The 24170-nt window shown below is 37.3% G+C and overlaps 1 protein-coding gene across 3 annotated transcripts in view; it reads left to right on the top strand.

Moving 5' to 3' along the window:
- ACSS3 (acyl-CoA synthetase short chain family member 3) overlaps positions 1-24170 on the top strand; it is a 191668-nt gene that overhangs the window by 105192 nt on the left and 62306 nt on the right. For all 3 annotated transcript variants that reach the window (XM_044941895.2, XM_025284397.3, XM_025284394.3), the window contains 2 exons: positions 294-445; positions 12694-12797. In XM_044941895.2, coding sequence (XP_044797830.1) covers positions 294-445; positions 12694-12797 — 256 coding nt within the window. The remainder of the gene's footprint in view (positions 1-293; positions 446-12693; positions 12798-24170) is intronic.

Here is a 24170-nt window from a genome sequence, read left to right as displayed (position 1 = left end):
ACTGTTTTATTGATTTAATTATATATATATAATTTCTAGTCCTTTATGTTTCAAAACTTAAGAAAGGAGAAGTTGCTATTTGAAAAGCTTTTAGGATACAGTATTGGAGCAAATCGCTTGTCTGATGCCTGGGCATTGTGTTTATTTATGACAGAACATGGGAACATATTAAAACTAAGATACGGTGAGAACCCCACTTTATTAATATTGCTATGTTAAATGTGTAAGTATTGAACAGTCAATGAAATAGGAGACATTTTATCCGGTGACGCTTTGAATGAATCTCGTTGTAGGGGAAGCCTGTGGGGACACCAGATGCTGGCGCCTATTTCCGTGTGCTCGCGGAGCATGGAGTGGCTGCCTTGTTTACCGCGCCGACTGCAATTAGAGCGATCCGTCAACAGGACCCTGGGGCAGCCTTGGGGAAGCAGTACTCGCTGACAAGGTGAACTTGGGATGCACAGGGCAAATTACATTAAAAACTGCAATCACAGTGAATAACTGAACACTGTACATTGTTTCTAGCACGGCAGTACCGTTACGGAAAAAGTCAGAGGTTCTGAATGTTAAGAATGGCTGTTCTAAATGTATTTTTGAAAGAGTTGGAAATTTAGCTATACTGTGAATATTTTTTAATACCATGTCCTGTTTATTTCTGTTCAAATTTTCTCAAATTAGTTCTCTTTTTAAAACTACTCTGCTTATATTTTCCTTAAAGCAGAAGGCTAATTGCGATTTATACATATATGTACATGTATGTGTGTTTGTAATCTAGTTCTTTACCACTAACGCCACCTGGGAAGCCCCACTCTCTCTGGTAGTAAAGAACCCACCTGTCAATGCAGGAAACATAAGAGACGCGGGTTTGAACCCGGGGTCAGGAAGATCCCCTGGAGGAGGTCTTGGCAACCCGCTCCAATACTCTTGCCTAGAGAATCCCATGCATAGAGGAGCCTGGCAGGCTACAGTCCAAAAGGTCGGACAGACTGAAGCGACTTAGCCTGCACATGTACATATATATAAATATATATGTATATATATAATACCTACCTTTTGAAAATAGACTAATAGTCTAAATAGAGGGAAAATACTTGATTTTACTTATAAAGATAAAATGTGCAAATTATAGTCCAAATTACCTATGTTGAAAGAGTGAAGGAAGTTATTTTCCTGTTGTTTTGTAATAATGTGCTCAGAATAGATACTTTTGTGCTGGTTTATTGCCATTCATTTTAGCGTAATGATATGTACATTCAGAGATAATTATAGCAATTTGTATCTTCAAGGCAGTTTCCAGCATCAGTTCTCATTGAACCTTTCTGAAATAGGTCACTGCTATCATAAACTAAAAGGATTTTGTAGTTTCTTCAAGTCAAAATTGGTTTTAAATTAAGTCAGTTTGAAATTTTTAAATTAAATTCCAGATGTTATGAATTTTATGCTGCTATGACCCAAAGAAGGGGTTAAAACAGATACCGTACAGCAATTGCAGATGTAAGCAAGAAGATTTCAATTTGGGCAGGGTCAGTGATTTGGTTCATTTGTTTCTTTTTTGGAAAAAAAAAAAAAAGGGACCTGAATTTACATAAAATGTTCATAAAATGAGCATACAATGTGTTCATGAAATACTCTTATATTTCTATTCACTTTATTTACTACATTGTGATTTAGTTTACTCCATTTCAGTGAAAGAAGAGAACATAGGTTTTGGTAAAAACATCTGAGGCTGTGTATAGTCTCCATGTCTTAACACAAGTCCAGGGGTTTTGAAGAAGTAGTGCCCTTATTCTTGCAGTGTTCCTTTTCTGACAAATGCATTCTGATTACAGGGCATGGAGGTGTGTGACGATCAAGCTACAATCTGTTGTTTGCTACATCATCTTTTCCCATTTGTTACATGGGTTTCAGATGATATCCTTTACTGTAAAGGCCAGAAACCATTTCTAATTTGCTGAAGTATAAAGCGTTAAATAATACCAAATGAATACCTATTAAATCAGCAATAAATGAACACCTATTAAATATCAGATTTAATAGGTATTCATTTGGTATTGAATGAATTTCAATACCAAAATACCAACTCTTTCAAACTAATAGGTATAGACATAGAGTATGAGATTTTAGTCCATGAGATTTTAATGTAAGAGAAATTGCAATAAACTCCCCTGATCGTGCCCCTTTGTCTTTAGGCATTTACGTTATTCATGATGATGTGGACCTGTGTTTTAAGGATCTATTTAGGAATGCAGACTCTAAAACAGCCTCAATTATTCAAATGACTACTATTAATAAGTGCAGACACTTGCTGTCACCTACTATGTTCTAGGCATAAGCAGTCATAGTTGGTTGTCTCACTGGTTATCACAATAAGTAGGAATTGTGATTATTCTCATCTTACAGGTAAGGGAGGTTAGGGCCAGAAGTTAAGTGACTTCTTAGGAAGAAACTAAGGTGATCTAACTAGAGCCTACACTCCTAACTAAATACAATGAACATAACACTTCCTATGAAAAGTAAGTTAGGAGACTAACGACCTAGGGATTTTTGTCATTCATGGGATAAAAGCAGCTTTTCCTTTTCATGTATTTATAATCTATACAAATAGTACCTTCACTGACCTACTTTGATAGAGTCTGACTTGTGGACTAAGAGAATGTTAGAAGAGACCTCCAAAATCCAACTATCTTACTGTAGGCAACCGAGGTTCAAAAAAAAGTTAAGTTTGGATTAGAGACAGAATGAAAACCAGAACCCAAGTCTTCTCATACAACTATACCTTTAATTTTATATTTATGTTCAAGACAATTTCATGAGGACTTACTGAATGGACATTTCTTAGATATTATAATTGCAGCCTTGTGATTGATTTGCAGTTTGCTTCTCTCTCCTTTTATAGAATGTTTTGTGATGGTATTTTCTTTTTAAATGTTACATAGCTCATCAAAGGTTGTTTTAAAATAAATTTAAAGATTTCCCCTAAATTTAAGAGGGTATTCTGAAATAGGTAACTAACCAGAACTATGTTATTTTATCAGACAACTAGAGTTTGGAAAAATAGGTAAGACATTGTCTAGTGAAATCATTTCATTTCACAGTAGAGAAAACTGCCACAAAGAGGTAAAATAACATTCCCAGGATTACAAAGCTACTATAGGGCAAGAGCTGGGCTAGGCAGTACTGTATGGTAATTTGGATTCTGACTATGGAGTTAGACTCCCTGGGTTCAAATCTACCGTTTACTGACTGTGTGACCTTCAGAAAGTTATGTAGTCTCTCTGTTCTTTTTTTTGTGTGTGTGAACTAGTGCAAGAATATAATGAAAATAGAAGGTACATAATTCATGCAGAGCGCTTGGAACTGTTCCTAACATAGACTGTCTTAGCTATTATTATCATCTGCTTTCTAATTCACTGCTCTTTTTCATACATCATAGTGATTTTTTTTTTCCCCCATGATCTTCTAGTTCAATTTTAGTAAAGTTAGAAAAATAATCTCTGCTGGGATTTCCATTCAAGATAGCGCAGTACCTCATACTTTGATGTAGCCTTTCTTTTCCAATTACATAGCAATGTGAGAGAAGCAATGAAAAAGAAGAAGCAGAGCATCAGCACTGAGCTGAAAAATAAACTTTTCTGTGGACTAGAAATGGATTAGAGTGGCAAAATAGCAAGGGTGGCCGAAGCCAGAGGCTTGCTAGGTGTACAGGCAGGTGTTGGCAGAGTAATAGGGACCCAGTGTTGCCTTGTACTCCCTGGAGTCAGAGTTTGCTCAGTGACTGAGGATGGGCTGGGGTGTTAACACACCACTCAGAAAAGGCAGCTGATAATAACGACTGTCAGTTGTTTTCTGGGACTGTGACTTATAGCAGACGTTGGTCTAGGGGTCTGAATCAGATGAAGGACAGTCCAGCAATCAAAGACTGAACCAAACTGCCCATCTGTCATCCTGTAATAGAATCTGTGAAATCCCAGGTATCACTGTGGATTAATAATTCTTAACCATCATTATGGCATTAGATGTCACAAACCTATTGAACAGAGAAGGTGAGCATAGGAAAGAGAGAGAGAGAGAAAGAGATACAAATGACAACACAGAACTTCTATTTTGAAAAGATTGTTGGAAATAAAATTCTAAATGCATGAAGAACTCTAATGCTATTTAAATCAACAGAACATAGATTCATTCCAATTGACCTTATTTTTGTAATATCATCAAATCAAACTTGAAATAAGTATTTTGAGGATAATCAGTCATAAACTAATAACTGTTATGTAAAATTATTAAACTTGGATATGAAACAATAAAAAGTACAGTGGATCAGATCAGATAAGTCTCTCAGTCGTGTCCGACTCTTTGCAACCCCATGAATCGCAGCACGCCACGCCTCCCTGTCCATCACCAACTCCCGGAGTTCACTTAGACTCATGTCCATCGAGTCAGTGATGCCATCCAGCCATCTCATCCTCTGTTGTCCCCTTCTCCTCTTGCCCCCAATCCCTCCCAGCATCAGTGTCTTTTCCAATGAGTCAACTCTTCGCATGAGGTGGCCAAAGTACTGGAGTTTCAGCTTTAGCATCATTCCTTCCAAAGAAATCCCAGGGCTGATCTCCTGCAAAATGGACTGGTTGGATCTCCTTCCAGTCCAAGGGACTCTCAAGAGTCTTCTCCAACACCACACTTCAAAAGCATCAATTCTTAAGCACTCAGCCTTCTTCACAGTCCAACTCTCACATCCATACATGACCACAGGAAAAACCATAGCCTTGACTAGACGGACCTTTGTTGGCAAAGTAATGTCTCTGCTTTTGAATATGCTATCTAGGTTGGTCATAACTTTCCTTCCAAGGAGTAAGCATCTTTTAATTTCATGGCTGCAGTCACCATCTGCAGGGATTTTGGAGCCCAGAAAAATGAAGTATGACACTGTTTCCACTGTTTCCCCATCTATCTCTCATGAAGTGATGGGACCAGATGCCATGATCTTCGTTTTCTGAATGTTGAGCTTTAAGCCAACTTTTTCACTCTCCTCTTCCACTTTCATCAAGAGCCTTTTTAGTTCCTCTTCACTTTCTGCCATAAGGGTGGTGTCATCTGCATATCTGAGGTTATTGATATTTCTCCTGGCAATCTTTATTCCAGCTTGTGTTTCTTCCAGTCCAGTGTTTCTCATGATGCACTCTGTATATAAGTTAAATAAGCAGGGTGATAATATACAGCCTTGATGTACTCCTTTTCCTATTTGGAATCAGTCTGTTGTTTGATGTCCAGTTCTAACTGTTGCTTCCTGACCTGCATATAGGTTTCTCAAGAGGCAGGTCAGGTGGTCTGGTATTCCCATCTCTTTCAGAATTTTCCACAGTTTATTGTGATCCACACAGTCAAAGGCTTTGGCATAGTCAATAAAGCAGAAATAGATGTTTTTCTGGAATTCTCTTGCTTTTTCCATGATCCAGCGGATGTTGGCAATTTGATCTCTGGTTCCTCTGCCTTTTCTAAAACCCGCTTGAACATCAGGAAGTTCACAGTTCACGTATTGCTGAAGCCTGGCTTGGAGAATTTTGAGCGTTACTTTACTAGCGTGTGAGATGAGTACAATTGTGTGGTAGTTTGAGCATTCTTTGGCATTGCCTTTCTTTGGGATTGGAATGAAAACTGACCTTTTATGGACACAATGAAAGACTGTGTTAAAATTATAGGATATTACTGAGGAAATTACTCAGAATGCAAAACAGAGAGACAAAATAAAAAAATCTGAAAGGACAGTTAAGAGACTTTGAGGGAAGAATCAGTTCTGTTTGAACAGAAACCAAAATAACAGTAATAAAATGGTGGAGAGTGTTTTTCAAAAGGTTATTTGAATTTTCTAGTGGGGAGAAAATAGAATGAAGGAAAAAGATGGAGATAACCACTGGGACATTGATGTAAAAAATGATGATATTCTGTTGTGTGAAGTTAATGAGGCATTACTGAAATGATATATTTTATTTAACCTATGTTGGCACAAGTGAAGAGTAGTTTTCTCTTGTTTGGTAGTTTATGGACCTTGAAAGAAAATATTCATTTTCATTTTCTTCTGCTTATACTTTATTACCAAAAATTCTTCACCATAATTTGGCTTTGGCTTTTTATCCATTACTATGCAGCTTCCTATGTATTTTGGAATAAAATTAATTTAACAACAATACCATTTTACTGTTTCCTTATTGCTTAATTTTCAACTTCATTTGAGTATTGAATTGTGCTTGATTTTATATAGAAATGAGGAAAGATGTATAGGTCTCATTCCCATTCATCTCTCTCTCCGTTTTTTCTGCTCTAGATACTGTATACTGTCATTTTGTTTATCCTTTTAGTGTCACACATTTGGAAGTAGGTCCATCTTTCCATGTGTTGCCGTCGTCAGAGTATCTCTCATATACTGAGTTGCTCTACAATCTAGGGCAGTGCTAGCCACTTAAACTGTTATCTACAGCACAGTAAGTACTAGCAACGTGTCACTACTGAACTGTTGACAAAGGGTTGCTACTGTGAAGAAATGGATATTTTTAATTTTTTTCGATTTTAACTACATTTTAAATAGCCAGAGATAGTCAGTAGCTACCATATTGTACAGTTCAGAGACAGGATGTATATAATGAATATGAGTAAATTTTCTCTCGAGAGAGTCCAAGTAACTTTGAAAAGATGGTAATTTTCACTTTTATGAATTTTTAAATAAAAAATATATTTTTGAATTTTTAAAATGGGGCATTCATCTGTGAAATTAATAAAATAGTGGCAAGGTCATTAATGAGAAATTTCACTGTTGGAAAATGTTCAGTTCAGTTCAGTTCAGTCACTCAGTCGTGTCCGACTGTTTGTGACCCCATGAATCGCAGCACGCCAGGCCTCCCTGTCCATCACCAACTCTTGGAGTTCACTCAAACTCATGTCCAAAATGTTAGTATTCCTTTTTTGCAAACCCAAAGAACTAAATGTCCTTTAAAAAATAAGAATACAACTCTTTCCCTTAGGCTTGAGTTTATCTTTAAATTATAATTTGTCTTTCCATTATAGATTTATACTAAGTAATCATTTGGTTTTAAAAATATAAAATTAGGTAGTATGGTTTTGTTTATTGTGAGAAATTAGGAGTTAAATAATACTGGATTAAATATTTATTAAAAAGATTTTAAGTTGTTCTGTTAGTCATGTCTTATTCTTGAATTTTATCTTTGTTTAGAGTGTGTTTATACTCATTATATAATTTGAAGTTGGTAATTGATAAAAATAGTAACTTTGGGGCAGTTTTACAAATTTTAATACAAATATAGATAGATAGTTTCTAATGTATTTAGGGAGAAGAGATCATCTATGCTATTTGATGTTAGGCAAGAAATACTGGAGTAGCTTGCCGTTCCCTTCTCCAGGGGATTCTTCCAACCCAGGGATTGAACCCAGGTCTCCTGCATTGCAAGCAGACTCTTTACCATCTGAACCACCAAGGAAGTCCCTAAATTACCAGTGAGCTCCAAATTTTACCTCTGCTTCTGGTAAATACTAAGGTGGTTTTAATGAAAATGGAGGGGCTTTTTCTGACTTGCAGAGAAGGCAAACACTACTTTTACTATTGTTTATTGAATATCATGCCTTTCCATTTTGCTTATTAGTACCATTATGAAGATTGCCATCATGATGATACTAATGTATAATTAAAAGATAAAAAGACAATAGAATTATAATATAAAACCATAATATTAAATAATAAGTTTAAAGATACATAAGGCTGAAATTTATAATGAAATAAGGAATCAATGCTATGCATAATTTTTTTATTATTATAGTCAATTAATTAAGTTAGTTGAAGTTTACTAGGCTAGGGAAAAAAAGCCAAAAAATTAATTAAAAGTTAAAAAAAAATGGTAATATTAAGGTATTAGTTGCCCCTTGATTAGCAAAAGATTATTTTGTATTGTGTGATAACATTTTTAAATGACTATATTTTACATTACATTTTTATTACTAAATACTGTTGAAATTCTAGTTCTTAAGTTTCATATATCAACTAAACACATGATTATCTGGAGTTGTAGAGCTTTTTGAAGAAATCTATGGCTTGATAGATGATGGAAATGTGGCCTCTGATATCCGTAAAGTAGTTCCTTTTTGTTGTTCTTTGCCTATAGTATTAGACTCAGCCAAACATATTCATTTTATAAATTTTAATACAAATTATCTAAATGCATATTATTCTTTTTTCAGACATCAGACAGTTGGATATTTACTTCTGCTCTTAAAAATTTGAGACTAATAAATTCTGTTACATGTGTTATTACAAAGAAAAAAGGTGGAAAGTACAATTTGCTCTAGAATATGATTACACTTTCAGTGAAATACAAAAAATAACTCCTCTGTTGGTTAGTAAGAAAACCATGCTTGAAACCTCCTATAGTCATATGGCAAAAATATAACAGAAATCCTAGTATGTGCATATACCTATATGTGTTCTTTCTGTTCTTCAAATTTCCTGTAATATTATACAACAGCAAAATGATTCTGTAAAGTTAATCTAAATTGTGAAGCAAGTATCCATGACCAGTCATTAAAGGTGTCTGTTTATAAGTATGGTTTGAAAGGAAAGGAAAGTGAAGTCACTCAGTCGTGTCCAACTCTTTGTGACCCCATGGACTGTAGCCTACCAGGCTCCTCAGTCCATGGGATTTTCCAGGCAAGAATACTGGAGTGGGTACCATTTCCTTCTTCAGGGGATCTTCCCAATCCAGGGATCGAACCCAGGTCTCCCGAATTGTAGGCAGATGCTTTACCGTCTGAGCTACCAGGGTTTGAGGCAGCCCCCAAACAGTGAATAGTAGACCTTTTCATTCAGTCTTTTTGGCTTCTACGATTCATCATGGATACCTGTGTTTTCCTTCTAATCCTGTTTTCTTGAATTTTGCCTTCATTTAGGATCAGGTATTTTAAAGTTTGGGCTTGGCGTTTGTTTACATATTGGTTTTTCTTCTTCCAACGACACACAAATATTTCTAAAAGGCTTTTCAAGGAAACCGGAGTTGTCAGTGGTGATAAGTCCTGTTGCTCAGACTTTTCAGATAATCCGCTCACCTCCATCTTTTCCGTCCGGGGCTGCCTGGGTTCAGGTCTCACCACTTCTCTGTGATGGTAATAGCCTCCCAAACCCGGGGCCCTGGGCTCCTGTCCTGACCTTCTTTCCATCCTCCCCACTCCTGCCAGTGGTGTCTTCCTAAACCAAAAATCTTACTGTGCCACTCTCCTGCTGAAAATCTTTCAGTTCAGTCACTCAGTCGTGTCCGACTCTTTGCGAACCCATGAATCGCAGCACGCCAGGCCTTCCTGTCCATCCCTAGCTCCCGGCGTTCACTCAAATTTATGTCCATGGATTCGATGATGCCATCCAGCCATCTCATCCTCTGTCGTCCCCTTTTCCTCCTGCTCCAATCCCTCCCAGCATCAGGGTCTTTTCCAATGAGTCAACTCTTTGCATGAGGTGGCCAAAGTATTGGAGTTTCAGCTTTAGCATCATTCCTTCCAAAGAAATCCCAGGATTGGTCTCCTTTAGGATGGACTGGTTGGGTCTCCTTGCAGTCCAAGGGATTCTCAAGAGTTTTCTCCAACACCACAGTTCAAAAGCATCAATTCTTTGGCACTCAACTTTCTTCACAGTCCAACTCTCACATCCATACATGACCACAGGAAAAACCATAGCCTTGACTAGACAGATTTTTTTGGCAAAGTAATGTCTCTGCTTTTGAATATGCTATCTAGGTTGGTCATAACTTTTCTTCCAAGGAGTAAGCGTCTTTTAATTTCATGGCTGCAATCACCATCTGCAGTGATTTGGGAGCCAAAAAAAAAATAAATAAATAAAGTCTGACACTGTTTCCACTGTTTCCCCATCTATTTCCCAGGAAGTGATGGGACCAGATGCCATGATCTTCGTTTTCTGAATGTTGAGCTTTAAGCCAACTTTTTCACTATCCACTTTCACTTTCATCAAGAGGCTTTTTAGTTCTTCTTCACTTTCTGCCATAATGGTGGTGTCATCTGCATATCTGAGGTTATTGATATTTCTCCCAGCAATCTTGATTCCAGCTTGTGCTTCTTCCAGCCCAGCATTTCTCATGATGTACTCTGCATCTAAGTTAAATAAGAAGGGTGACAATATACAGCCTTGATGGACTCCTTTTCCTATTTGGAACCAGTCTGTTGTTCCATGTCCATTTCTAACTGTTGTTTCCTGACCTGCATATAGGTTTCTCAAGAGGCAGGTCAGGTGGTCTGGTATTCCCATCTCTTTCAGAATTTTCCACAGTTTATTGTGATCCACACAGTCAAAGGCTTTGCCATAGTCAATAAAGCAGAAATAGATGTTTTTCTGGAACTCTCTTGCTTTTTCCATGATCCAGCAGATGTTGGCAATTTGATCTCTGGTTCCTCTGCCTTTTCTAAAACCAGCTTGAACATCTGGAAGTTCATGGTTCACGTATTGCTGAAGCCTGGCTTGGAGAATTTTGAGCGTTACTTTACTAGCGTGTGAGATGAGTGCAATTATGTGGTAGTTTGAGCATTCTTTGGCATTGCCTTTCTTTGGGATTGAAATGAAAACCGACCTTTTCCAGTCCTGTGGCCACTGCTGAGTTTTCCAAATTTGCTGGCATATTGAGTGCAGCACTTTCACAGCATCATCTTTCAGGATTTGAAAGAGCTCAACTGGAATTCCATCACCTCCACTAGCTTTGTTAGTAGTGATGCTTTCTAAGGCCCACTTGACTTCACATTCCAGGATGTCTGACTCTAGATGAGTGATCACACCTCTCACCACCTTCAGGATGAAATCCAAATTCTTTAGAAAATTCTATAAGCTCCTTTGTGACAAGGCCCAGGACTGGCTCTCCAGATGGCTTCACTTGCTCCTCATTTACCCTAGAAATGTATAGTATACTTAATCACAGAAGTTTAAAAATATAGTTTTGATAGTTTGAATTAGATACAATTAAAATATGTTCATGTTTTTCAGTCATAAGATTATCAACAATGTGGCATTTATATCCTTATTTTGTCTTATTTTTATATAGTATCTAAAATCATAGATATATCAACCTTATTTTAAACTTTAAAACTTTAGTCTTTGTTATATTTTAGCCTACTTTAATCACTTAATGTGTTACTATGTATTTCATCCTGCTATATCATGTCTGTCTGATGAGGTCGTAATTGATAATCCAGATTTTTATTTCAAGCAAGTTGTAAGTGAATACATATTTGATTACCTAAATTTTAGGTAATTTTAGGTAATACATTTGCTTGAATTGCAAATATATATGTAGTTTGCATAAAGTTTAAGTATCTAAAATAACAGATATTTTGATTGGTATTGATGTCATAAAGATGAATGATCCTAAGGAGTTGTGAGAAATAAGCAAGAAGCAAGTAATTATAGGATGAGATATATGTTTGTAACAGAGGCAGCATAGACGCTCCATGGTTGTGGAGCATAGTGTGGGAATATTTGAATCTTCATGAGATTTTTATGAAATAAGTTAAGGGAATGATAAATCTTCTGTGGCTATACTACATTGTACAGGATGGGTAGGCAGATTTTTACATTTGATTTGTATTTATTTATGTTTTCATTTTAATGATAGTGAATTAGGTTTTCATACACACCGTCTTTGTTTTGACAGACAGGCCATTGGGGCATTGAGAATGGAAGAAAAAAAATAGTTTTTCTCTCAATGAACCACCAATGGTGTCAAGCCAATTCTGTTTTTTTCTATTTCGTCCTTTATACACTGTGGCATAGTGTTCCCTGCAAAGGATTGTTCATCTCTTAGTAATCATTTATTCCTTTTGATAAGAGCCTTTTCATCCTGGAAGGCCACAATGCCATTTCTTTTTAAATCACCTACCTTTCACCTACCTTTCCAATATGTCCTTGAAATAGGAGAAATATGTATTGAAATCAGAGTAATGTTTATTGAAGAAACTCATGAGAAGGAGCAAGTGCATCATATCTATGAGCACATTTGTTGCCTTAGCTGATACTCTAGAGTATATTTTTGTGCATGGACTTGAATACAGCAATCAAATTTGGAGCTAAAATTAGCAGAGGTAATGTCAAGGAGGAAAAGATTTTTCATTTTTTGATTATTAGATGAATATGACAGATATATTACAAAGATGAACTCAGTTGCTTTTCTCAAAACGGGAAAGCTATAGCTGTGAATTCTGCTTCTGAAGCGTTTCTCTCCAGTGCTGTGATACGTATTTAGTTATACTGGGGCCTTCCTGGGTGGCGCTAGTGATAAAGAGCCCACCTGCCAATGCAGGAGTCTTAAGAGACATGGGTTCAAGCTCTGGGTCGTAAAGATCCCCTGGAAGGAGTGCATGGCAACTCACTCCAATATTCTTGCCTGGAGAATCCCGTGGACAGAGGAACCTGGCGGGCTACTGTCCATAGAGTTGCAAAGAGGCAGACACGACTGAAGTGAATTAGCGCTGCATAGCATGCTGGGTCCAAACAAATGATTCCTGCTTTCTACAACCATTCTACAGTGTTTTCCTCTGAGAATTAATGTGATTAGATTCTACAGTGTTTAAAAGAAGGCAAAAACTGAAATTATTTCAGTTTAGTTTCAAGGATTAATTTCAATTCACTCTCCCTTTAACACTCAGGTTCAAAACACTGTTTGTGGCTGGAGAACGATGTGATGTGGAGACGCTGGAATGGTCCAAAAAGGTCTTCAGAGTACCTGTGCTAGACCACTGGTGGCAAACTGGTGAGAATTTTCCAAACATGTCCATAAATATTGCAGAAATGCTGAGAAACACTGCAGGGATGGGAGGAAATTCTGAATTGTGACCATCAGGCACAAACTCAGCAATCAGGCGGTTCTGGCTTCAGTAGAAGTAAGCAATTATTTGATTATCCTTTTGTTAAAAAATCTTCTTAAATTACATTGATACTATCATTCTCTTGACCTTGCATATAAAGCCCTGAGACCTCGTTTGCTTTCTCATCCTCCTTGTTTCATATATCTGGTGAGTCACTAAATCTCAGGTTTTCCTTTGAATTCATCCCACCTTCAGCGCTCTGATTGCCTTTGAGCTGCGGCATCCACGCTGTCATCTACCCTTACTGAAATTATCGTCATCACTCATCTCTGTTCTCTCTGCTTTCCTGTAACCTAGCTTTCCTATAACTCCTCCAAGAGTACTTTTTAAAAGCTCTGTTTCTTTTATAGAATTTCCTGTGTTTCTCTAGTCTTTTCTTAGGATCAAATCTCTTCTGCTTAGCACTCGACAGACAAATGTATTTTTCTCCAACACACTTATCATTATATGTGTAATTTATTTATTTACTTATTTATTCTCTATTTTCCTCCCACTGAGTGATCCTTGGGAAACAACTTGTCATATTAAGTGGATAGAATAAAACTTTGGTAACTTCTTTTGAGGGATGATTATGTACATATGTGCAAGTAAGTAGTTCATCTGGAATTTCTTTTCCCTGTCACCGAAGGTAGTGATTTTGCTGGCTTTGCCATTTGGCTCACTGAAAATAGCTATGAGTTATGAGAGCCTTGTAGCCTTCATATGGATATATTTCAGTTCAATCCTACTTAGTTCAGCTAATTAGATCAACAGTTGTATATGAGTGTTTTCAGAATTTACATCTTCTGAACATTTTAGGCAGGGCATCAAATTTGAATTAAAATAATAAAATTTCTTAGTAAAAGTTAGGTCTCATTTTAAAATGACTCAGTCTAGAAGATTGAGAGACTAAAACTGAAGTTTGGTGTTTAATATTTTGGAACTCTTTGATTCTGATAAATTATACTTTTTGTATTATCTTCCTGGATGTTGCTCTTTTGGAAAAAAATGTGTTTTCTATATTCTTTGTAACTTGAAATATAAAATGAATGATCAGAGAAGAATACACGTTCTTTAAATAAGATGAAAATTAGACAGAAATGTTCTATTCTGTCTAATTTGATTTGCTAAGGAAGAAATTTCTTATCTAAATTCAGATTTGTAACTATTTGGGAAATAAAAAAGATAAGATTGAATGTGGAGAAAGCAATGCTCTGTGTAAAATAAGTATAGAAAACAAGTGAGGAATTACTGCTCTGTATGGAAGAGTGTCTATAGACTTGATGCATCGCCTATTCACCAGGAAAATTCCAACAGTTATTTTCCTGGGCATAAAGAGGAAAATATTTGATTACCTTTAAGATTGCTTTCCATGATGGTTTTCCTTTCCTGGTCAACATACAGTTTGTTTCCAATATACAAGTGACCTTACACGAATACTTGCAGAAGAGTTCTGTCCCCCACCCCTGGCTCCATTAAAGGTGACTATGCTGAAGATTGTTGAAGGAAATCAGTGCGTTAATAAATAAAATTATGATTCCTTTACTTTTTCTTATTGATATTTGCACATAATAGCCTGTGCAGATGTGTGCAGTTAGTGAATCCAGGCTTACAGAAAAGCTCACTGAAGCCTGAGAAACAAGCATAAGAGGTCTCTGGTGAGTACTGAGTTCCATGTGAGTTTGCAGTTTTTCTTTAATGTATCGTTCAGAGGGAATTAATCACCACATTATGTCAGTGTGTGGTCACCTTAATCAGCTTTTAATGGCTGCTCATTACTGTGGAAAACAGTGAATTTCTACTAACAATAACTGATTCTTTCCATCCACCACATTTATTTTTACAGCATTTGATACTGTATCCAATTGAGTATGCAAATACATACATAGGGATCGGTATGTAGGTGGGTAAGTATCTAGCTGCGCTTCCCTGGTGGCTTAGATGGTAGGTAAAGAATCTGCCTGCATTAGCCTCCAATTAAAATAAATAATTTTTTTAAAAAAAGACCAAGTTGGAAATGGTCCTAGAATAAAGGCTTACATATTTTGATTTTGAAAAAAAAAAAAAAAAAAAAGAATCTGCCTGCAATGCAGAAGATCTGGGTTCAATCCCTTGGTCGGGAAGGTCCTCTGAAGAAGGGAATGGCAGCCCACTCCAATATTCTTGCCCGGAGAATTCCATGGACAGAGGAGCCTGGTGGGCTACAGTCCATGGGGTTGCAAAGAGTCAGACATGACTGAGCAACCTACACTTTCACTTTTCGCCTTCAGAGAACTAGCTGTTTTAGTGATTTTGATTGTTATAAAAAAAAATTCATCCTAGGTGGTGCAGGTGTCTGCAACTAACGGAAAATTTAGTTAGAATCTTTATTCATTGGCATAAAAGAAGTTAGTTCACTATTTTCAATGATATATGTTGTGGTAAATAATTGAAAAATGAAGTTTAATGTTTGCAACTGTTCACTTTTCTTAAGATATCAGATTACTAGGGGAAAAGGTAAACACTTTATGGGTTATTATTAACTCAGAAAGAAGAGAAGATTTGATATTTCTAGCTCGTTTATGAGTTTCCTAATATTTTGCATGTCAAATAGATGGTGTGTGCTTCACCAAGAGGTATTTCAGTATAAACCTGATAACATTTTGAGGAAGGTTCATCTTTCACCAAAGGAATATTTTTCTTTATTTAAAATTTCAAATTTTCTACAAGGTTGTTCTTGCTATTGACTTAGAAATTGATATTATGTTATATAATCATACACTTTTATGAGCCTCAAATACAATGCATAATTTATGAATTTGCTCTCTGATTACATTAATATATGTATACAAATGAGCTGTTAAGAAACCGTGATGTATAATTTGGAATTAGTAAGGGATATGTTAAGTAACTAAAACGTATGAGTGAAAATTGATTAGTTCCTGTGACTTGGGTTCTAAGAAGGCATTCTGCAGTCAATCCCTTTATATTACGACATTGTTTTTGTTGGGCTTCTCAGGTGGCGCTAGTGGTAAAAAATCTGCCTGCCAGTGCAGGAGATGTAAGGCATGCAGGTTCGATCACTGGGTTGGGAAGGTCCCGTAGAGTAGGAAATAGCAACCCACTCCAGTATTGTTGCCTGGAAAAGTCCATGGACAGAGGAGCCTAGTGGGGTGCAGTCTGTGGAGTCAGAAGGAGTTGGACATGACTGAGCATCTCAGCAGCAGCAGCATTTTTTTTGTTACTCAAGTGAAATTTTTATCAGGAACAACATTTCTAGTGACTTTTTTGATCTGTTAATATCAACACTCTCTGATGTCTGATTTAAATAGCACCTAAGATTCTAAACTGCAAACTAATCTGTAAAAAAATCCAGGAACAGATCAACTCCTTGTAGGGGCATTTAATAAAGAATTGTCACTGTCAACACCATTGAAGCATTAAACGCTTGTTTTGGATTGTAATAATGTAAACATGAAATGCTTTCATGAAGGAAATTGGTCTTGCTAGTTTATATAGGAGAGTTGCATCTACATGATTCATAATTCTGGGTAATAGATGAATTGTCATTTACCCAGGTGCTTTATCTTCACAGTAATTTATCCATAAAATGATTGAAAGCATCTGGATTATTGACTGAATTTTTCTTTCTTTTTTTTTTTTTTAACCTGGAGTTTGAGAAACAGAGGTGTTGCAGTTATAATCTGAGAAGGGTAAATTAAGAGAATTGATGATTCTTCCCTTAAGATATGATAATTTGTGCACAAAAATATAAACAGCCAGAACTTCATTATCCTCAGTTGTACAATCACTAATAAAACACTGTACTGTTGCAGATCATTTTTAGTCCTAAGATGAGCTTTTCCAGTAATCAAACTGCACAAAGAAAGAACTCTCAGTGCAGTGCATTGTGTCTCTGGCAAGATTTTTTTTTTTTTTCCCTGACTTAAGATGACTATGAAGGAAATTTTTTCCTTACAAGTGAATCGTCTAGTGTAAGCAAGTAACTGCTGCTGCTGCTGCTGCTAAGTCACTTCAGTCATGTCCAACTCTGTGGGACTCCAGAGACGGCAGCCCACCAGGCTCCCCCGTCCCTGGGATTCTCCAGGCAAGAAGACTGGAGTGGGTTGCCATTTCCTTCTCCAATGCATGAAAGTGAAAAGTGAAAGTGAAGTCGCTCAGTCCTGTCCGACTCCTAGAGACCCCATGGACTGCAGCCTTCCAGGCTCCTCTGTCCATGGGATTTTCCAGGCAAGAGGACTGGAGCAAGTAACGACTAAAACCCAAAACATAGTAGACCTTACTCCTTTTTGAAGTTTCCTTTTCCCTTTTCCCCTTGTTTCCTTCCTGCCTCCTCTTCTCGTCCCTCTTTCTTTCCTTCTTTCTCCCCTTCCTCCCTATTTACTGTAAGATGTTGCACAGTCATTTCCAGACCTGGCCATGCATGCTCAGTCACTTCGGTCATGGCAAAGAATTGGACATGACTGAGGTGCCTGAGCACGTGTGGCACTGGTTTGGAAATGATTGTAACAAAAAAGTTGGGCATCCTGCTTTGTTATGTTATTTAATTTTAAGTAGAAACACTGTATTCTTTCATTTGCTATCAGTCCGTTAAAGGTATTGACTGCAAAGGTAGAATTCTTGAGTTCCACAGTCGCTTTTATAAGAGGCAACTTGGTGAAGGGCTTAGATCAAAAGAATCCATGATTCTTTCCACCTGCTAGCAGAACAAATCTCTGTGGTTTGCATCAGAAGATACAAAGCTTCTATTGAAAGTGTTTTAAGTGATGCCCCGGTAGTGATGAAGTAATTGAAATGAGGTAATGACCACCAACTTGAGTAGCACTGGGTGATTTTGTTGTTTGTTTTGTTTCCATCAATTTAATGGAGGAGTAAACTCCTTCCTAGAATTTTTAAAGCCTCTAGGAGGGATTTCAATGAGAAAGTGGTAGTCTCCTAATGGATTGAGACATTGGTGGCGATTGAAGTTATTGATCTTACTTTAGCTGCCTTGAGCCATCTTTGCTGAGTTCTTATATTTTAAAGTAATCACAGTGTTTCTCTCCCTGTTTGAACTGCTGCAATTTTAATTGCAATTGCTACTTCTGAAGTAAATATATTCTATATATAGCCTAAATCCTCCTCCTTTGAGGAGGAATCTGATAATTCTAGATTTTATTAAAGTAGACCCACAGGCTCCAGCAAACTTTAATCAAGCTGGCTCTTAAATAAAAATCATTGATCCTAAAGGCACATACATCCTAATACCGTATTATTAAAATATGTCAAGGCTGCCTGATCCAGTAATCCTTATTTATGCAGTATTCAGTAGGATATACTTCCTGAAGGCCCCGAAGATTGGTTAGGTTGACCAGATTCAGTCGGTATCATTAGGTGTATCTGGAGAATATCCATCAGCCCAGGATTTTTTAAAGGCAGCAATCCCTTTTATTTGCAAGAATCAAAACCACAAAATGGAATAGTTCATTGTAGTTTAACAGCAGTTATCCTAAACAGAGAGCTCTATGAGAAATGATGCAGACTCAAATGTAGTACTGTCTCTTCCTCCTGGGTAGACGCATTGTGACTTGATACTGGACAGGCAGAAAGTCAGTTTGTCGTGCTTTTTTTTTTTTTTTCTGAATCATCCTCTTCCTTTGTTACCTTTGTGTTTTCACACATTCCACCTTCAGGCATCTGGATTGATGGACTTGTTGCAGAGGAATTTCTGTCAGTGTGTACTCCTGAGTTTAGTCTGTGATAGGGGATTTTCTTCATCCCTGGAAGTCTCCATTGGGAATTTTATGAGTCTGGTTATTGTGCCTTTGAAAAAGCCATGTTACAACTATGTGCTGGGTGTGTGACTTTCTTCCATCTTAATATACCTAGCTTGGCCCCATGCAAAATCCTGTATATTTTTCTGAAAAATGGCTTCCTAGGGCTAAGAGATAAAAAGCTCTGTATGGCTAACAGTACAGCGAGGAAAAGTATCTTCCTGGTAATTTGATCTTGATGACACTATCTTTAATTATTCAAAAATCTGTTTTCTGTGATTTGGGTGCCTATAGTCTCTAGCAAACATTCCTTTTGTTGCAGATCTTGAAGTAAAAGATTTCTATATACAACCAGATGTTGCCTTCCTAGATTTTAATACTTGTAAACTGTCATCCCCTGCTTTCTGGGTTTTCCTTAATATTTTCTGAGCCCATCAAATTTGGGCTGTGGTTATAGGGTTTGGTTAAAGTATAGGCCTACATTTTTAAAGACAATGGATTGCACTAGACTTTTGAAATACACATTATGGAACTCAGAGAGCTGGGTCAGACTGAACAGACAAGGCCACTGCCCCATGAACTGGTTTGTCCAGAATGTACCCTATGATTTAGAGTGTGAAGAGTCTCTAGTAATATGAATGAATCAGTACTGTCTGATGCATTTTTGTTTTTCTCAACATAACCATCGAAAATAAATTCATCTCTTTTTTTATTCATTCATGGGAAAGAAATTGTAGATAGTTTGGCATGAGAAGTAGTGATTGGGAAGAACCGTCATATAGACACAGAGTCATCTCGGCAACATTCAGCTAGTGATGCTGTGATCGTGTTCATCTGGTGAGGGGAAAAATTTGTCTTGATGTTGTCTTTGTTGCCTGGCAACCGGATTTTTTTCTCATTTAGAGCAAGACTTCATTAGTCTAAAGTAGATAATGTTCACTGATAATTTGAGAAGACAAGCTTAAAGGTAAGCTACATGAATTTGGTTTGTGGAAGGAATAATCTTTTGTCAAATGTTAGACAGGCATGATGAGGCTTTCTCTTTTTGAAATGAGTTAACTGTTTACAGATTGTTAATCCACCTGCTAATGAATATCCCAAGTCAAATAGCAGCCACTGAATCAGACATTTTCATCTCAATAGCATTATAATGTGGGAAGAACTCCATGTTGTTATTTTTTCAGGTATGATTACTATACATGAAGCTGTTCAGATATGTATACTTGCTTTTTAGAATCTCTATTTATGCCCATTATTATATCAGTAATAATCTTTTGGGGTCATTTTTAAAGTCTTTGGTGAATTTGTTACAATATTGCTTCTGTGTTTTTTTGTTTGTTTGTTTTGTTTTTAATTTTGGCCATGAGGCATGTGGGATATTAACTCCCTAACAGGGAATCAAACCCATACCCCCTTTATTCAAAATCTTAGCCACTAGACTGCCAGGGAAGTCCCTTAGTGACTAAACACTGAGAAATTAAGAATGTAAAATTGATTTGGTCTTAGAAATATCATCTATTTTAATTGTCCTACCCTTGGCAAGAATCACATTTAATCCATTCTAGAAGGGTGAAAATATGTAATGATTTTGTAGATCTTTATAAGGAAAAGAGTTCCGAAACCCTCCCTTGATAAACCTTATTGTCTGGAAATTTGATTTTCCCCTCCTGCATGTAATTCTCTGCACTGTGGGCTCATTGGCCCCATGAAGTAGTAGTTCCCGATTCCTCTTTTGTTGTCAGTTCTAATTAGGAAACAAAAAGTGACTATTCTCCTGAACAAGCAACACGGGTGGTAAAAAGTGACACCGAATCCCAATAAGACTTTAAATCCTGGTTTAGCCACTTACTGTCTAGCCACTGCAAAGTCCTTAATCTCTAGGGCACGTCTGTTTGCTCAAAGGTTTGTAGAAATCCTGAAATGAAGTGAAATATGTATGAACAATGCAGCGAGTTCCTGGCTTTTACTAACACTCAATGAATGTTTTTCTTTTCCTTTCATTTCTATGAATAATAACCTTTCATGAATATAAAGGCCATCTTTTAGCATTCTGGTCTGTAGGTAGTTCAGACCCAAGAAAACTTAGAACATAAGAGCTTAATTCATAAAAGAAAATATTAATCATAGAGAATTTAATTTCTTAGAGTCAACTAGTTAAGATTAGGACCAGAGTCTTATTGTTCTGTGTTGATTAGAGCCCTTTCTTTGTATGTTTTATCTTATGCCTTCATTAATTCAGCATTTCTTATCTAATTCAGCTGCAGGTTATTTATGAAAGTCTCTAAGGTGAGAGGCAGCTTGCTGGTAAGAGAGTAGGATAAGACCAGTGTCTCACAGCTTGAATTAATGATCTACTCCCAGTACCAAAAGTTAGACTGCTTTGAATTAAGTATTTTAAACTGTGATCGTCCTATCTCATGAACACAAAAGATTAAATTGATTTTCTTTCACTGCGGTACATCTCACTGTTTCTGCTTTCTTTCTGCTACCACCATTCAAGTTATTTATAGCTCACAGTATAGATTTAGAGGTGTAGAGAATGGTTTCTTTACAAATTGCTTCTGTGCCCATCATGATGCTGTGATTAATATGACTCAAGGGCCCTGGGCCACTGAATTGATTTATTTCCAGGACTTTAACTCTCTGCATGGGCCACCAACTTCTAAAATCCATATTGTTTAAATGTAGTGTTTCTAGAGCCTCAGTGGGAGCACAGTGGCAACTTCCAGATATAGCAGGAGCTCTTATTTATAGATCTAAACCTGCATAACATTCTTCTTCTTAGCCCTCACTCACATCTGCTCTTCTTTCTATGTTGTCTTTCATCTGTAAACCAAAACCCTGGAGCTTGTCCTAAATTTCTCCCTCTTTTCCTGTCTCTGTATCCAAACCATCAGCAAGGCCTTTTAGTGCTGAGTGTAACTCCAAGTTGGTCTCGTCGTCTACTACCGCTGCCTCAGACCACCACCATCTGATTGATTTCTTGCTCTGGGTTGGGAGTCTCATTTTAGTGCTCCAGTTTGCAATTGAAGAGATTTTTCTAAAATGCAGTTCTGATCAAATCCCTGAGTCCCCCAGTGTTCCCAGAATAATAGCCAAACTTCTTAACATGGCACAGAAGGCACTCAGTGGTCCTCCTTTTCCCCCTCTCATTTTCGTCCTTATTATCTCTCTTACTTTACCTCTTCTTCTCACACTCAACCCCCGACCCCTAACTCCCGCAAAGTTTGCTCTGCTAAACAGCTTGAAGTCAGTCCCTTGGTGGTAGGTCTAACTTCTCAACTTTGCACATCTTTCTATTTCTGTTAGGCATGTCTTTCCGCCTTTAACACTCCTTTTTCCCCAAAAGAAATGTGTTAAGTAACTCTGATATATTTAATAAATATTTATTGAAGGACTGACCTTTGAATATCATTCTTAGAATAAGAAAAAGATTGTAGCAGAATCATAACAGTAATATACAGCTTTTTTTTTTCCCCTCGCTTACCTGAGTCTTCTCTTTGTCTTGCTCCCTTATCCATTTTGGGATTGCATTGTGTGATTTGCTGCTTATTTTTTTAAGAACCCTGATCTTAATATTGGGAGCTTGAGCCTAAATTATGTAAGTATGTATTTACTAGTCAGAAAACATTTCCCAAGCACAAAATGTCAGGGATTACACTTTGGTCCTACTGATACAAATGATTCTCAAAGCATCCAAGAAGCATCTAATTTCAGCTGCAGGCTAGGAGAGTGTTTTCATATGATTACGTGCACAATTCTTTTCTGAAAGATTTTGTCACATTTATAATGGCAAGTGTTCCAAGTATCTATTGTTGTGCAAAAAATACTTAAAACCTAATGGCTTATTACAGCCACCCTAATTCATGGTTTTTTGGATCAAAGATATGAGTTGAGCTCAATTAGGGATTTTGTACGATTGATTGAGACAACCCAGAGAAAATTGTGTGATGAATGAGCTGGTCCAGAGGGTCCAAGATGGCATCCCACTCATGCCTGGGATAGGCTGGAAGGCTGGACTCAGATAGGACTGTTGTCTGGAAAGCTTGCAAGTGGCATTTTTAGCTTGGAGGCATTGGAGTAGCGGACTGTCTTACATGGCATTTCACTCTTGAGACAGTATTCTGAATTTCTTAAGGTCTGTGCTTAGAAACTGACAAAGCATCACTTTCACTCTTTTCTGTTACTCAAAGCCATCAAAAGCCCAAAGTAAATTGCATCCACCTTTAATTCACCACCATGGAGAGATTTCAGAGTTATAGATGTAGCCTCAGGACTCTTCAGTGTAATTTCCCCTTTGCTCATAATTCATAAGTGGTGTTCAGAGATTCCGTTAATACTTGAATGTGTACCTTGCCAAAGTATATATTTTTCCCCAATGTATAATATTTATAAAAAACTTAAATCATAGTATTCATTGTTTTACAACTTTTATCTAAATAGTGGTTGGTAAGAATTATTTCCTATCACTAGACATTTTTCTATGGTATTTGAATGACTTTGCATTACTCCTTAATATGGGAAAATTCCTATTTTTTGGATAATCTTTTAAACTCTAATATAAACATTTACATGTGATAAACATCCTTGGTGCTTAATGTTTGTGAGCTCTTTCAAATATTTCCTTGTGTATATCCCATAAAGTGGAACAGCTGCGTGAAAGGCTATGATCAGTCTTTAAGAGTTTTTATAAGAATTGCCATATTGCCTCTCAGAAATGCTGCATGAACAGAGGAGCCTGGTGGGCTACAGTCCGTGGGGTCGCAAAGAGTCAGACATGACTGAAGCGACCTACCACCCAGGCTCGTATTGGTGACAGTGGGAGAGAATGTGCCTGCCAGTGAAGAAGATGCAGGAAATGTGGGCTCGATCTCCAGTCAGGAAGATCCCCTGGAGGAGGAAATGGCAACCCACTCCAGTATTCTTGTCTGGAAAATCCCGTGGCCAAGGAGCCTGGCGGGCTGCAGTCCATGAGGTCGCAGAGTTGGACACGACTGAGCATGCCCACACGCACAACTCTTACATAATAAAAATGACTGTCTTTGGCTTGGGCAGTCTGTCTCCTGTCTGCCACCTAACCGGGCTCTAGTCTTTTTGTCGTCTTTTGAATTGGTTCTTGATGTTCAGGAAGCCACAGGAATCTCTATCATTAACTAACCATCCTAAAACAGCTCCCATCTGTCTATTTTGTCCCATATATCCCTCTCAAAACCCCAGATTGAATAAACCTGATCATAGAACCCGTATGATGCTCAAATATTTAAGTAAATTCTATTTGCATTGTTGTTGTTGTTCAGTTACTAAATCATGTCTGACTTTTTGCAACACATGGACTGTAGCCTGCCAGGCTCCTCTGTCCTCTACTATCTCCCAGAGTTTGCTTAAATTCATGTCCCTGGATTCGGTGATGCTGTCTAACCATTTCATCCTCTGCCATCCCCTTTTCCTTTTGCTTTCAATCTTTCCCAGCTTGCGTTGCTGTGATTCATTAACTTCTTTGTTTGAAAGTCTTCATTAGCTTGCAAC

This window comes from Bubalus bubalis, chromosome 4 (genome assembly GCF_019923935.1).
Source record: "Bubalus bubalis isolate 160015118507 breed Murrah chromosome 4, NDDB_SH_1, whole genome shotgun sequence".
NCBI lineage: Eukaryota > Metazoa > Chordata > Mammalia > Artiodactyla > Bovidae > Bubalus > Bubalus bubalis.
Note: the sequence above shows the minus strand (reverse complement) of the source record. Positions and strands in the feature narration are given on the sequence as shown.